Source organism: Leuresthes tenuis, unplaced genomic scaffold (assembly GCF_036924035.1).
Source record: "Leuresthes tenuis unplaced genomic scaffold, fLeuTen1.0.hap1 SCAF_9, whole genome shotgun sequence".
NCBI lineage: Eukaryota > Metazoa > Chordata > Actinopteri > Atheriniformes > Atherinopsidae > Leuresthes > Leuresthes tenuis.
In genome coordinates, this window is record NW_027325363.1 from 595,698 (window position 1) to 611,444 (window position 15,747).

The window sequence follows — 15,747 nt, forward strand, 5'->3', positions numbered from 1 at the left end:
GTAAAGAGTCAAAGTGTAAATCAGAGTTATGGTGTAAATCAGAATCATTGTGTAAATCAGAGTCAGTGTAAATCAGAGTCAGTGCAAATCAGAGTCAAAGTGTAAATCAGAGTCAGGGTGTAAATCAGAGTCAGTGTAAATCAGAGTCAGTGTAAATCAGAGTCAAAGTGTAAATCAGAGTCAGTGTAAAGCAGAGACAGTGTAAATCAGAGTCAAAGTGTAAATCAGAGTCATGGTGTAAATCAGAGTCATGGTCTAAATCAGAGTCAGTGTAAATCAGAGTCAAAGTGTAAATCAGAGTCATGGTGTAAATCAGAGTCATGGTCTAAATCAGAGTCATTGTAAATCAGAGTCATGGTGTAAATCAGAGTCATGGTGTAAATCAGAGTCATGGTCTAAATCAGAGTCAGTGTAAATCAGAGTCATGGTGTAAATCAGAGTCATGGTGTAAATCAGAGTCAAAGTGTAAATCAGAGTCATGGTGTAAATCAGAGTCATGGTGTAAATCAGAGTCATGGTGTAAATCAGAGTCAGTGTAAATCATAGTCAAAGTGTAAATCAGAGTCATGGTGTAAATCAGAGTCAGTGTAAAGCAGAGACAGTGTAAATCAGAGTCAGTGTAAATCATAGTCAAAGTGTAAATCAGAGTCAGTGTAAATCAGAGTCAGTGTAAATCAGAGTCAGTGTAAATCAGAGTCAGTGTAAATCAGAGTCAGTGTAAATCATAGTCAAAGTGTAAATCAGAGTCATGGTGTAAAGCAGAGTCAGTGTAAATCATAGTCAAAGTGTAAATCAGAGTCAGTGTAAATCATAGTCAAAGTGTAAATCAGAGTCAGTGTAAATCCTCCACCTTTAAAGTGGTTGGTATGATAAAAACCTCCAAAAGTCCACGTTAATTCCAGGTTGCCAGAAAGAAGAATGTGTTTGAATACTTTTCCAGGTGACTGTAGTGCTCAGGTGGTCAGTGACCCGCTGATCCCTTTATGATCAGAGCGGGTCAGACAGGGCAGCTGAGCATCCTTTATGTTTTTCATCAAACTTACAGCCAGCCGAAGCTCAGCAGGGGCTGAACATTTGGTGAGGACATGTCGGTACCATCCCCACATTTAGAACATCTGGTCTCTACCGGGCTGTTGTATCAGTGAGTTCTGAGTCTCGGTGTTTCTGCAGGTTTCAGCCAACCTGAAGCTGCAGGAGAAGGTGGAGGCTCGCAGGGAGATGGTGAGTTCTGACCCCTCACTGGTTCTCGGTCCTGTTCCCGATCTCAGAGTCTGAGCTGCAGGTCAGGTTCTGGTTTCTCCTCCATCAGGTCCTAGAGATCCTGACGGCTCTAGGTTTGCTGGACTGTGCTAAAACCAGGACGTCCCACCTGTCGGGGGGTCAGAGAAAGCGGCTGGCCATCGCTCTGGAGCTCGTCAATAATCCTCCGGTCATGTTCTTCGATGAGCCCACGAGGTGAGAAAAACCTTTATGTAGCTGTGAAACTGGGTTTAGATTCAAGTTCTGGTTCTGCTGCAGAAGTCCATTCCTCACCGCTTTAATCTGTTCACTGAAGGTTTAATCTGATGGTGTCGGAGGTCAGATAATGTGGGTTACCTCTTCCTGACCTCAGTGACATCCAGCTGAAAGGATTCAGTCCTCTTGTCCTGGAAGTTTTATGGACGGTTTTCTTCATTTAAATGGATGAACTTTCTTTCTTTCTTTCTTTTTTTCTATCTATCTATCTATCTATCTATCTATCTATCTATCTATCTATCTATCTATCTATCTATCTATCTATCTATCTATCTATCTATCTATCTATCTATCTATCTATCTATCTATCTATCTATCTATCTATCTATCTATCTATCTATCTATCTATCTATCTATCAGTTTGTTTCTCTCTGGGCCACAACATACGGGGAAATATTTATATTGTGATTACTGAGGTCAGTTTTGTGATATGATAAATGAATAAAGCTCCCCTTGGTATCTTGGTTATCCATGAAAATTCACACACGACTGATATTATTGAATTTGAGATGAATTGTGCACATGTGTGATGTCAGAGGTTCCTCACAGCTCCAGGTCCGATGTCCCTTCATCAAACTCATTATTGATTCAAAAGCTCTCTGACTCTGGCCTGTAAAACTCAGTCACAGCGATTTGATCACATGAGTCAGAGTGACCAGAGGGAACCAACTGAGGATTTGGATATTTATAGGGCAGGAAAGTGATAAGATCATAGCTCTTGATCTGGAAAATGAGCCCATATGAATGCTGCTAACAGTCAGTTAGATCCAGCTTGGAGTTTCCACCTGAAACCCAGCAGCACAGGACCGACTGACTGCTCTCAGACGCTCTCACAGAGTTTATCCATGCAGCTGCTGCTGCAGCCACACTGTTTGCTTTTGGACTTTGGCCCACAGAAGTCCTGAAGTCCTCTGAGCTCGGATGCTGGTTCTCTGGTCTGAGCATCTTCTGTGTGACGTTGTGTGTCTGTGTGCAGCGGCCTGGACAGCTCGTCCTGCTTCCAGGTGGTGTCTCTGCTCAAAGCTCTCGCTCAAGGAGGGCGGACCGTCATCTGCACCATCCACCAACCCAGCGCCAAACTCTTCGAGCTCTTCGACAAGGTGAGCCGAGCCCAACAAACTCACAAAGTTCACATCTGATTCAAGCTCTGCGACCTGCCGACTTCCTGCAGCCAAACTGCAGCCGATGAGTTCCCAGCAGATTCACCGCAAACTTTCCTCCTGAACATGAGCAGCAGAGAAACCAGCAGATTGGTGCTGATGGAATGAGAAAGTTCCTTCATTTATGAGAACCAAACAGGATGTTCCTGTAATTCATAGCAAAATAATCATGTTTTCAGGAAATGAACCAAGAGTAAAGAACGTGTCGTTAAGCACAAAGCAGATGCTAACAGTCCAGTTCAAACCTAATGAGAGGACAGCAGAGAGGGGGCAACAGGCACCGTAACACCGGGCCAGCTGCTGTCCCTGTGACCTTCAGAATAAAAGCTGTTCAAAGGAAGGTCCAAAAGCACCTGAAATGAGTGTCAGGATGAATCAAAGAGGCGCTCCGACGCAGGTTTGTGTGTGTGTGTTCCAGCTGTACGTTCTCAGTCAGGGTCAGTGCATCTACAGAGGGAGGGTGTCCAGTCTGGTTCCGTACCTGCGAGAACTCGGACTCAACTGCCCCACCTACCACAACCCCGCCGACTTCGGTAAGCCCCACGCCTCACCGTCTGTCTCTAATCACTCTAGCCACGGTAACAGGAAGCCGTCTCAGCGGGGGATTGAGTTCTGACCCAGAAGAACCTGAAGGTTCTGACAGGCTCAGAATATAAAAGCAGCTCTGATCAACAGGCAGGACTGAAACCTTTAAGAAACAGCCTTAAAACCTCCTGAAACCGACAGGAAGCCGGCGCAGAGCTGCTGTTATATGTGGGTCAGAACCAGAACCAGCCGAGTTCTGCAGCAGCTGTGGGGGGAGAGCATCACAGGGGGAAATAAAAGCATGCAATAGTGTGTCTGCATCGCTTTGGGAGAGAAACTGTTGTATTCTGGTGATATTCTGAAGGGGATAAAACCCAGTTCTGACATGCTGCTCAGAACCGAGCTCCGGGTCAGAGGCGACACCCAGTGAAACCAAAAACTTCTGTTCTGCAGTCATGGAGGTGGCGTCCGGGGAGTACGGGGACCAGATGGTGAGGCTGGTGAAGGCGGTTCAGGACAGGAAGTGTGAGAAGGAGGATCAGACGGAGCTGAACGGAGACACTAAGCTCCACCCGCTCCTGTGGCAGCGCACAGAGGAGGTAGAAAACAAACGCACCCGAAGAGGAGAAGCAACAAACAGCAGTTAAAGATAATCAGACATTTATTTATTTCTCACCTTTTCTCTGATGGTTGTTGGTTACAGGAAAGATTAAACGTCTGGTTTTAAACTTTAGAACAACACAGAAAAATAGAAGAAGACAGAATGAGATGATGGTGGTTACGGTTCTGATGATGATTTGAATGTAATAAAAGCATTTCTGACCTGAAAAAACTCGGATGATGAGTTTTGTCTCTGGTCGTCAGGAGAACTCTCCGTCTGAAGGCTGCCACAGTTTCTCAGCCAGCTGTATGACTCAGTTCTGCATCCTGTTCAGAAGGACCTTCCTCAGCATCCTCAGAGACTCGGTGAAAAACTCATCTCTCAGTTTGATGACCTGTTTTTTCCAGAAAACTTCCTCAGAGTTCACTGAAAGCAGTTCTGCTGCTGTTATTAAAGGAGAACATCTGTTTCCACTGACTCTACGGTTTAGCTCCCCTATTGCTCTGTTTTAGGAGGTGCATCAGGGTCTTCCTCCTCACAGATCAGTGTTACAGCACAACATTCAATAGTCCTTCAGATTACAGCTTCCATATTGTGTAAAAATCCCTTCTTCCTTATCCTGGGAGCATATATCAGGGCGTCTGAAGTCCCCAGCAGGTGTTTTGGTCCCCAAAAACACAACCCTGGTATTTATTTAGTTCCCCTTCATTTCTAAAGTCACTCCTTAAGTTGGCTCCGCCTCCTCTGCTAAGCCCCGCCCACTCACCTCCACCCTGCTGGACGGATGAAGCCAGCTTCTGGTGGAAATGTTCTGCTGTCAGCTGCACTGAGGAGCATGCATCTTCCATCCAGCAGCAGCCTCAGAGGATATAAGAGCCCAGTGGATAAACTATATCTGAGGCTAATGTTCCAGCAGAGTTAGCTAAAGTTAGCTAAAGCTAAAGTTAGCTAAAGCCAAAGTTAGCTAAAGACTGGTGAATGACTGCAGAGAAAAATATGTTTGTAGAACCTAAACAAGGTGTCAACCCTTCCCCTTTGAGATGATTACGTGCTGCAGGGCGGTTAGCAGGCGTTTAATAAATGAAAAAAAAAAATCTTAAACATTAATGTCCCGAAATAATTAACAGAAACATTCTGTAACTCATAGTAAACAGCAGCTGAGTTTCAGGCAACGATGAGGAAATTTCCAGGAAATAATCTGTAGGACTGTAACTGCCTGGCAGCGTTGGAGTGAGTAACGCTGTGATTGGTCGAACAGGTCCTGACTCACCTGAGGATCTCATCTCACATCGGGATCGGCGTTCTGATTGGTCTGTTGTACCTGGGCATCGGCAACGAGGCGAAGAAGGTTCTGAGTAACTCAGGCTTCCTGTTCTTCTCCATGTTGTTCCTCATGTTCGCTGCTCTGATGCCCACCGTGCTCACCTGTGAGTCACCTGCTGATCATGTGATTCAGCGAGCTCATCTGAGCTCAGAGCTGAGATCAGAGATGACTTCTTCCTTTGTGTTCAGTTCCTCTGGAGATGGCGGTTTTTCTCAGGGAACATCTGAACTACTGGTACAGCCTGAAGGCGTATTACCTGGCTAAGACCATGGCCGATGTCCCCTTCCAGGTAACAATCAGAGCTCTCAGTGTGTTAGGCCCGACACTTCTTCTGTCCTCCACTCAAATGTAATAAATCAGAATGTAAGAAATGTAAGAATAAAATGAGACCTAGAATAGAGCCCTGCGGTACACCACAGTTGTAGAGGAGGTGTAATTACCTTTGGTTCTGTCTGAGTAACACAGTTAAAGACAAGAATAATTAAAGATGACCTGTGGTGTCCCACAGGGTTCAGTTCTCTGTCCCCTGCTGTTTACATGCTGCCTCTTGGCCACCTTCTTCACAGTTAGTTCTGTTTGGGTCCAACAGTCCAGTTGGTTCTGGTTCTGTTTGATATCAGCCAGGCTGCTGGAATCTGGGAGTAAACATTTGATTCCAGCCTCAGGTCAAACATGTTGTTCAGTCTTGTTATTTTCCATCTTGAGACAATCTTTTCTTGCCTTCATGTCCCTAAACTCCACAGATAGTTCTGTTTGGGTCCAACAGTCCAGTTGGTTCTGATGGTTCTGGTTCTGTCAGATATCAGCCAGGCTGATAACTGAGGTATCAGCCAGGACTCATTACGGGACAAAAAGACATGAACGCATCACGACTTAATGTGTTAATGCTCAGCTTTAAGGTCTTAAATACATCTGAGACCTTTGATCTGGTTTGTTCCTCCTGAGCATCCAGAGACTCTGAGAACTGTTCCCAGATCAGTTTGTGATCTTTAGAGCTTCAGAGCAGGCGTGTGGTTATTTGTCCCCGGTCCAGGTGGTGTTCCCGGTGGTGTACTGCAGCATCGTGTACTGGATGACGGCGCAGCCTCCAGACGCCGGGCGCTTCTTCCTCTTCCTGTCTCTGGGGGTTCTGACCTCTCTGGTGGCTCAGAGTTTGGGTCTGCTGATCGGCGCCGCCTCCACCTCGCTCCAGGTCGGTACTCCCTCCTCACCTGCATCAGCTCACAGGTGATGCAGACGAGTCTCAGGTGTGTTTCATCCCACAGGTGGCCACGTTTGTGGGTCCGGTGACGGCGATCCCGGTTCTGTTGTTCTCTGGGTTCTTTGTCAGCTTTGACACCATCCCCTGGTACCTGCAGTGGATGTCCTACATCTCTTATGTCAGGTGGGGGCGCTGCACATATTAGTCAGATCCGATGCAGCAGGGGGCGCTGCTGCTCAGGCAGTCTGAGATGAGCTGCTGCTGTGTTTCAGATACGGGTTTGAGGGCGTCATCCTGTCCATCTACGGCCTGGACCGAGAGGACCTGCACTGCGACAAAGATGAAACGTGTCACTTCCAGAAGTCGGAGGCCATCCTGAAGGAACTGGACATGCTGGACGCCAAACTCTACCTGGACTTCATCATCCTCGCCATCTTCTTCTTCTCTCTGAGGCTCATTGCTTACTTCGTCCTCCGGTACAAGATCAGCTCCGAGAGGTAGAGCAGGAGGAGGAGTCGCACTGCTTTTAGGCCAAAGTTAGCATGCAGCCATGTTGTCTGTCTCCATGGGAACACTGACGCTGCTTTGGCTCGCTGTTCATAAACACACGAAGAAGAGATGTGATGCCTGTAGACGTAGATCTGGTTTTGTCTCATTCAGGTTTCAAAGGATCTGGAGCTGGTCTCCTGGTTCCTGAAAGTTTCTTTGTGCCACAACCTGAAAGTCTGCAGGAAAACTGTCTCAGGACTACTTTAGTGAATTATTGATGAGTTTAAAGGTGACCCACAGACTCTGTTCATGAATAAAAACAGTTCACTTCCTCTGTCCTGTGTTCAGTATCTTCTTTATGGGTCCTTTACAGGTCAAACCTCTTAACTCGGGTGATTGATGCTCATTTTCCTGCATTTAGTGTCTCCAGTGACACTGAAAGTCCCCATAAAATACAGATTTGATGTTTAAAAGTCTGTAAATCATGTCAATGACTCGTCTTTCACTGGTGTTTGTATGAACTTTACATCCAATAGAAGGATTCTCTTTTTCATTTAAAAAATCAGCCTAATCTCAGATAAACCAGCAGTCAGTAATGTTTTAACATGAAAGGATGATCTGACAGATGCTGCTCATCCCTCCTGTCTTTATTTCTTTCTCTTTGCGTTCTTCATCACCCGAGTCATCAACTCAGACAGAGAAACGTGACGATTTGAGATCTGAAAGATTTGAAATGAGTTAGCTCCAGTAGAGCTGAGGCTCTGATTGGTCACAGAGGCTGAAAACTGACTGAAGGAAACATGGATTCACAGGAGGCTCGGCTGCTGTCAGAAGACAAGAAGGTTAGGTGTGTACCGGTGACCCCCAGGTGGCGCTGTTTACCAGCAGGTGGCGCTGTTTACCAGCAGGTGGCGCTGTTTACCAGCAGGTGGCGCTGTTTACCCCCAGGTGGCGCTGTTTACCAGCAGGTGGCGCTGTTTACCAGCAGGTGGCGCTGTTTACCAGCAGGTGGCGCTGTTTACCAGCAGGTGGCGCTGTTTACCCCCAGGTGGAGCTGTTTACCAGCAGGTGGAGCTGTTTACCAGCAGGTGGCGCTGTTTACCAGCAGGTGGCGCTGTTTACCAGCAGGTGGAGCTATTTACCAGTAGGTGGCGCTGTTTACCAGCAGGTGGAGCTGTTTACCAGCAGGTGGCGCTGTTTACCAGCAGGTGGCGCTATTTACCAGCAGGTGGAGCTGTTTACCAGCAGGTGGAGCTGTTTACCAGCAGGTGGCGCTGTTTACCAGCAGGTGGCGCTGTTTACCAGCAGGTGGCGCTGTTACCAGCAGGTGGAGCTGTTTACTAGCAGGTGGCGCTGTTTACCAGCAGGTGGAGCTGTTTACCAGCAGATGGAGCTGTTTACTAGCAGGTGGAGCTGTTTACCCCCAGGTGGAGCTGTTTACCAGCAGGTGGAGCTGTTTACTAGCAGGTGGAGCTGTTTACCAGCAGGTGGAGCTGTTTACCAGCAGGTGGAGCTGTTTACCAGCAGGTGGCGCTATTTACCAGCAGGTGGAGCTGTTTACTAGCAGGTGGAGCTGTTTACCAGCAGGTGGAGCTGTTTACCAGCAGGTGGCGCTGTTTACCAGCAGGTGGCGCTATTTACCAGCAGGTGGAGCTGTTTACCAGCAGGTGGCGCTGTTTACCAGCAGGTGGCGCTGTTTACCAGCAGGTGGCGCTGTTACCAGCAGGTGGAGCTGTTTACCAGCAGGTGGCGCTGTTTACCAGCAGGTGGAGCTGTTTACCAGCAGGTGGCGCTGTTTACCAGCAGGTGGAGCTGTTCACCAGCAGGTGTTATTTTAGTAACTTTTACTCCCTCTGCTGGCTGTCAGTGAAGTGATCTTCATCCAAAACAGGACTTCAGAAGGGTGAAAGGGTGAAAAATTATTGGAATTATTCAAATACATTTTTCCAGTGGTGATTGGGGGGGGGGGGGGGGGGGGGGGGACACTTCTGGTTAGGGCTATGGTCCTGTGACCTTAAGTTTTGGCATAAGGGAAGAGGTGTTTCTGTTTGGGATTAAATGATGTATTCAAAGGTAATTTACAGACAGAAAACCAATTCACCATTATCAAGGCTTTCCTAATTGTTAAATTAGAGCCTCGTTATCCAAAAAGTGTTGGGCTGTGAATTCACATAAAGAAATGTTTGGCTTCTCACTGCTCTAACTCGGTTGATCCATGAGTGTAAAAAGTCATAATTATCTTGTAAAAGTCAATTATCCAAACTAAAATTACACTGGCAGTAATCAGGGAGTGTATTCTAGATATTAAGAGAGGTTCCCAGGTTGTTCAGAGAGCTTCATACTCGAAAAGTGGCCCAAAATGAACCTGCTTAAATAGTGATATCAGGGAAAATTCATGCTGACTCGGAAGATTATTACAACCTGTGGAGCAAATGAAGTAATAGTATAGTGCTATTAATGTTCATAGAGCATAATCCCCAATTGTAGAAAATACTGAAATATATGACTACGCAAAATTATGTGAAACCTGGGACCATAATTAATGTAACGTCCCCATAAGGTCAGAGTGTCCCCTGAAATGGTTGCTATGCTGTAAAGAGTCTAATTTGAGCTGGGCTATATACCCGTTAATGATTAATACCGTTTGCTCCGGATAAATCAGGTGATTTAATAACTGCTCAGATTCCTAACAGAATAGAAAAATACTTTATTCATCCACAGGCCACAGAATGTAAGTTAGGGTTAACCCTATTCTGTTAGTTAACCCTAACCCTAACCCTAGGGTACAGAGTTGTTCACTTATGGTGGGTAAGATAATAAAAAGCTGAGTAAGTCATTGTACAGATTCTTTCTTCTGTATGCTGTAATGACCCAGTTGATCCTCTAGTGTTCCCAGTCACAGAGTGATTTTATTATGGTTTTTATCCTTTATTCAGTCAAACATTACCTTTATTCACCCTAACCCCTAACCCCCGTCAGAAGCACCAGAACCAACAAGAGATGGCCAATTCAACCCAACATCACACACGGAACTAAAAACGCGATCTATCTGATCTGGTGTACCATCTGCCGGAAACAATACATAGGCGAAACAGGGAACTCCCTGACCACCCGTCTACATGCACACAAACACAACATCCGAAAAAACAGGAAATCAGAAACACCCATCGTACAACACTTCCAACAACATGGGATCGAAAACCTAAGGGCCAAACCCATACAGCACAACCCCACATGGACACAAACAGAGAGGAGAAAACAGGAACACAAATGGATCCACCGCATGCAATGCAAATTCCCAGATGGAATGAATATAAGGATGGAAGCCTAGAAGAAACATCCCAAACACCACAGGAACAAACGCAACCAGGAACACCCGAAAGAAACAAACACAACTTGGAAGACAAATATTGCCCAGAAACCAAAACAAACCACAGGACTGGAGGGGAGCTCAAGATTCTTCAAGGGACGCTTGATGTTTTTGTATTATCCTGTGTGGGACATTATATATCTTCTGCATCTTATACTACACTTTGTATGATATTCCATATTTGCTTATTAGTATCTCTGATACTAAGTTTCTCATGATATTCTACACTCTGTATGTATAACTTTTTGAAATTCACCCATTGTTATCAACATGACATTAATAAAAAATGTTTGACAAATCAACTCTGCTCTAGATTATTAACTTCCCTCATATTGATTATTTCTTACCCCAAATTTAACCATCGACTCCCCACTTGTATGCCCTTCCCCTCCCATTTACCCTTACCCTAAGGTCACAGGACCATAGCCCTAACCATAAGTCCTTCCCATGGCACCACCACGGGAAAATTAATTTTCATAAGTTTCATAATTTTCCCAAAAATAAACCTTTTTGATCCTAAAATTGATCATTTGGGCATCTCTATGCCCTCCCCTGCCATCTACCCTTACCCTAAGGTCACAGGACTACAGCCCTAACACCTAAGTCTCCCAGAATTATTTATTTTACACTGCCTAACTCTTTTCTGTCCATCCTCTCTCTCCTCCTCTAACCCCCCCACTTCCTCCACATACACAAACCAAGGGCTTCGAGCCCACTGCATACAGGACACACTCAAACACTTGCACCACTCACCTCAAGGGAAATTCAATTTCCTATCGCACCCGCAGCACACCACAACTCAAAAACATAACCCATCCTCTCGCTCTCTCTCTACTCCCCCCCCCCCTAGCAGCACATAACACACACCATAAGGACCCTGAGTCTGTTGCACCCGCATTGCTACACAGCTCAAATTGCACGGAGTTTCCCAGGGTCTCCTGAGTTACTCCATGGCACTACACGCAGCAGCTCCCAGCCAGATCACGAGTTGAGCGTGCACCCCCTTGGTTTCTACACCAAACTCCATGGTAACCAGCTGGTTGCGTAGGAGGGAGACCACTGAGTAAAAACTCTCAAACCTACCCTAACCCTAACCCTAGGGTACAGAGTTGTTCACTTATGGTGGGTAAGATAATAAAAAGCTGAGTAAGTCATTGTACAGATTCTTGCTGCTGTATGCTGTAATGACCCAGTTGATCCTCTAGTGTTCCCAGTCACAGAGTGATTTTATTATGGTTTTTATCCTTTATTCAGTCAAACATTACCTTTATTCACATTATACTGTAGAAGACCCGTAGTTTGAAGGCATTTTTGTCCTCCCGGAACCATCCTGTACCATAAAGATGTAGAACAGAGCAAAAGTACCATAAAGAACACTATGAACATATAAAACTGATCGTTCTGTAAGTGATTTATCCCTCTTCATAGCTTTGTTACTCTATATTGTGGTCCTAGGTTTAAGGTTTTCTAACACTGTTAGTCTTCCACACTATCAGGTAGCTAAGCTCGTTTCTTTACACAGTTTCAGGACTAATTCATCAGTGGTGTACCACAAGGTCTGCGAGCGTTTCAGCTGCTTATCACCATATGTTCTCATTTATGGGGGCCCCCTGGGTGATCAAATCTAGGGTTTAGACCAGTGTCCAATGTTTTGGTGATTAGGTGATTAAAAAGGTTTTATCTTCTATCTTTCCCTGAAGTCGGTTTTGTTCTGTTCAGTTTCTGTTTAAAACCGCGTGGGTTAGGGGTAACCTATGGTTACTGTCACTGCTGTGCCTTTGTTGTTTGGAAACAAAGGGTTGCCTTTGTTCAAGATGGCGGTGGAACTGGACCAAAATGGCCGACCTGGACCAAAATGGCCGAACTGGACCAAAATGGCCGACCTGGACCAAAATGGCCGAACTGGACCAAAATGGCCGACCTGGACCAAAATGGCCAACCTGTTGCTGAGACAAAGGCAGCTTTGGAATCGGCAATATCCTGTGGTGGACCAGTTTGGTGGAATGAAGGGTTACCAAAAGAGTTAGGGTTAGGAAACAGAGAAAACCAACACACACCGATGTGATCTGGAAGAGTTTCAGCTTCAGATGGGATGAATCTGAAATCATTCTGACATCATCCAGCAGAGCTGATACCTCATCCACACTCAGCCTTCCTGTTTGGGCCTCACAGCGGCTGTTGGTGCTGATCTTTGGTTCTTCGCTCCCTGAGGTTCAACTCAACTGTACGGGAGACTCAAACTGCCATAATAAGTTAAAAAATGTGTAGATGGCCGAAGAAGTAAGTTTATATGATGATAAAAGTGAGTAAAATGAAACAAAAAAAAACCTCATAAAACATGGAAATTAATAAAGGGAGAAAATGCTGAGGTTAAATAACAGAGAAGTAAATAAATCTACAAATAAAGAACAAAATAAAAATATAGGAGGGAATAAATAGATCAGTAAAGTGTAAAGAAAAACAAAACAGAAATAAATACAGAAAATATAAATATATGATAATTAAGTTCAAATTAAAGCAGAAGAATCTCTTTTTCACATTTTATATGATCATTTTTGCATCATTTAATGTTTTATTTAATTTTAGTATCATTTATCATCATATGAACTTTATTTAGCCAAAAATAAATCTTTTGTTTTTATTTATTTTGGATTTTGGGAGATTGAGTCCTCCGTACAGAGTTAGTGTTATTCCAGAAGTGAGCTTCAGAGGATCAGGGCATAAGGGTCAGAATCAGGATCAGGGTCAGGATCAGGGTCAGGATCAGGATCAGGATCAGGATCATGATCAGGATCAGGATCAGGATCAGGATCAGAATCAGGATCAGGATCAGGATCAGGATCAGGATCAGGATCAGGGTCAGGATCAGGATCAGGATCAGGATCAGGATCAGGATCAGGGTCAGGATCAGGATCAGGATCAGGGTCAGGGTCAGAATCAGGATCAGGATCAGGGTCAGGGTCAGGGTCAGGATCAGGATCAGGATCATCGGATCAGGATCAGGATCAGCGTCAGGGTCAGGGTCAGGATCAGGATCAGGATCAGGATCAGGATCATCGGATCAGGATCATCGGATCAGGATCAGGATCAGAATCAGGGTCAGGATCAGGATCAGGGTCAGGGTCAGAATCAGGGTCAGGATCAGGGTCAGAATCAGGGTCAGGATCAGGATCAGGATCAGGATCAGGATCAGGATCAGGATCAGGATCAGGATCAGGGTCAGAATCAGGATCAGGATCAGGGTCAGAATCAGGATCAGGATCAGGATCAGGGTCAGAATCAGGGTCAGGGTCAGCTTCTCAGATGTTTAACTCTTAAAAAATGTGAAGAAGCAGAACTGTTTAAGTTTCAGATGTTTCCTCTCAGCTGAGGTCCGACAGGAACAAGAACAACACAAATAAAACAGAAGAATAAATGTATCGAATCAGCTGATGATGCTGATTTATTTCTCTTTCATGGTTTTCCTCTTTAGTTTTACATTTATCTGATGTAGTCTCAGTCTGGTTCTGCCTCAGTTCTGATCTTAGTTCAGTTTCTACTTTACTCATATATTCATATATTTATTTATTCTCAGTTTCCCAGACTCACCAGAATTCATCCTCAGTCCGGCTTTATTCTGGTGCTTTCATTGGACTGTTGGAGTCTTCACGTCACAACTTTTCTTTGGAAGTTCTCAGCAGTTCCTTCGCTCGCTTAGAAAGAAATTAGATATTTACCAGAACTTATTTAATGCTTTATATTCTGAGTGGAAATGTTCTCGTCAGAATCTAGAAAGTTTCTGATTCCTTCTTGATTTCTTCAGGATCAATAATGAGAGCATTTTTTGTTTAAGCTTCTCAGCTTTTCTGGAAAAGTTGTTGATTATGTGTCTGAAGTCAGAATAAATGATGAAACTTTTCTCAGATAGACTTTGTTTGCACTTCTGATGGCAGCTGAAGTTGCATCACCGCAGCTCATTACTGAAGTCCCTGAGGTCAGAGGTCACCACAGCGAGTCAACATGTTTGTCCCTGAGGCGTCTTCAGCTGTAGCCACAGTTTCATCTCCTCTGACCCAGAGAGACCAATCAGGCGCAGCAGGCGTCCGGCGGTCCACAGAGGGCCGAGGACGCTAATGACCTCCCCTCAGACCGCGCTGCAGCAACACGCCTCAGGAGGGGCGAAACGGAGAGTCGGACCCACAGGTGAGTCGGACCCACAGGTGAGTCGGACCCACAGGTGAGTCGGACCCACAGGTGAGTCGGACCCACAACAAACTTCAGTTGTATGAGTCATTAGAATTAGATGAGAAATTAACTGAAGTTTGGAAACACTTTTATCTTTTATCATATCTCTGGAGTTACAGTACAGCGATAAAAAGTTATTTCTTCTTCTCTGATCTCAAACATCTATGACTGAAAGCAGCTGTTGGATCTTTATCCCATCCTCAGCTCGCCATCGACCTGAAGCCGTTCACCAACTCGGGATGCAGAAACAGAGCATCGCACTTCTTCCATGTTTGACCCAGATCCGGTCCAGCAGCCGACTCCGAGGTCCATTTATAAGAACCAAACCCGGCTTTCATTCATGAGACTCCGTTTTACGATCATTATTTTTTGGGACAGATTGATTCCTCTCAAAAGCCTAAAAACAGCATCATCTGTTCTGGTTTCTCAACACAGGATTCTGGTGAAATGCAGACAGAAACTGAACTAAAATCTTTATATTCCTGAAAGATTTTCTTTCACATCTCCACCAGGTTTTAGTATTTTGGAAATTTGTAAGAGGATTTTAGGAAGTGTTTTCCTAAATATAAAACTAACTAAACAGCTGAAAATAAAAGAGGGATTCTTAGAAACATGACTGAGGATTACCCATAAGCCTTTGCCCATATTATCCGATGTAGGTTCAGATACCAGCACAGCTGAGCAGGATTTGATCTAAAACCATTTTTACTCTGTTAAACATCTCCAGCCTCCTGACATAGAATTTAAAACCTTAAAAACTGGTAATTGCTTCTTTTGGGACAGTTTTGTACAATACAATGCTCCTGTGTGAAGTTTATTTAAGTTATTATTGTGTCAGTTACGCACAAAAGCTCTCACCTTTACTGAATCTGTAGAACCTTCAAATGTCAGTAACTCTTTGAAATGAACCAACAGTCTGTAAATCAGGGAGCCCCAAATGTTTGGCCCCTGAAAATCCATCTACAGAAAGGCGTGAACTCTTCCACACTGACTTATGTATAACCCTCACCACCCATCATACACTTGACCTCTAACCTACGCCCTAAAGCGTGCATAGATGTCCTGCCTGCTGTCTGCTCTGCCAGCCGCCTTCATCTCCATGTGTATCTACCAGTAAGTCTGATTTTCACTTTTCTTTCCAGTAAACATAATAGTCAGCAGGAAAAAGCACAAAGTCGACCATGAAAGTTGTTCAAGGCAGATCGGACGGATTTGTTTGTTTTATTTTGCCGGATCATACAAATGCGAAACCCAGCTGCTTGATTTGCTCTCAGACCACAGCTGTCTGCAAAGTGGATAATATAGGGCAGCATTTCAACACCTTCCATGCTGCCGGTT

General features: G+C 44.9%; 1 protein-coding gene across 1 annotated transcript in view; it reads left to right on the top strand.

The window, feature by feature from the left end:
* abcg1 (ATP-binding cassette, sub-family G (WHITE), member 1) overlaps positions 1-7,091 on the top strand; it is a 32,673-nt gene extending 25,582 nt beyond the window's left edge. Inside the window, exons 5-15 of the mRNA XM_072391837.1 lie at positions 1,171-1,221; positions 1,310-1,455; positions 2,492-2,615; positions 3,094-3,208; positions 3,654-3,799; positions 4,065-4,166; positions 5,060-5,228; positions 5,314-5,414; positions 6,159-6,317; positions 6,391-6,509; positions 6,599-7,091. Of these exons, the coding sequence (XP_072247938.1) occupies positions 1,171-1,221; positions 1,310-1,455; positions 2,492-2,615; positions 3,094-3,208; positions 3,654-3,799; positions 4,065-4,166; positions 5,060-5,228; positions 5,314-5,414; positions 6,159-6,317; positions 6,391-6,509; positions 6,599-6,827 (1,461 nt within the window). The 3' untranslated portion in view covers positions 6,828-7,091. The remainder of the gene's footprint in view (positions 1-1,170; positions 1,222-1,309; positions 1,456-2,491; positions 2,616-3,093; positions 3,209-3,653; positions 3,800-4,064; positions 4,167-5,059; positions 5,229-5,313; positions 5,415-6,158; positions 6,318-6,390; positions 6,510-6,598) is intronic.
* The last annotated feature ends 8,656 nt before the right edge of the window (positions 7,092-15,747 follow it).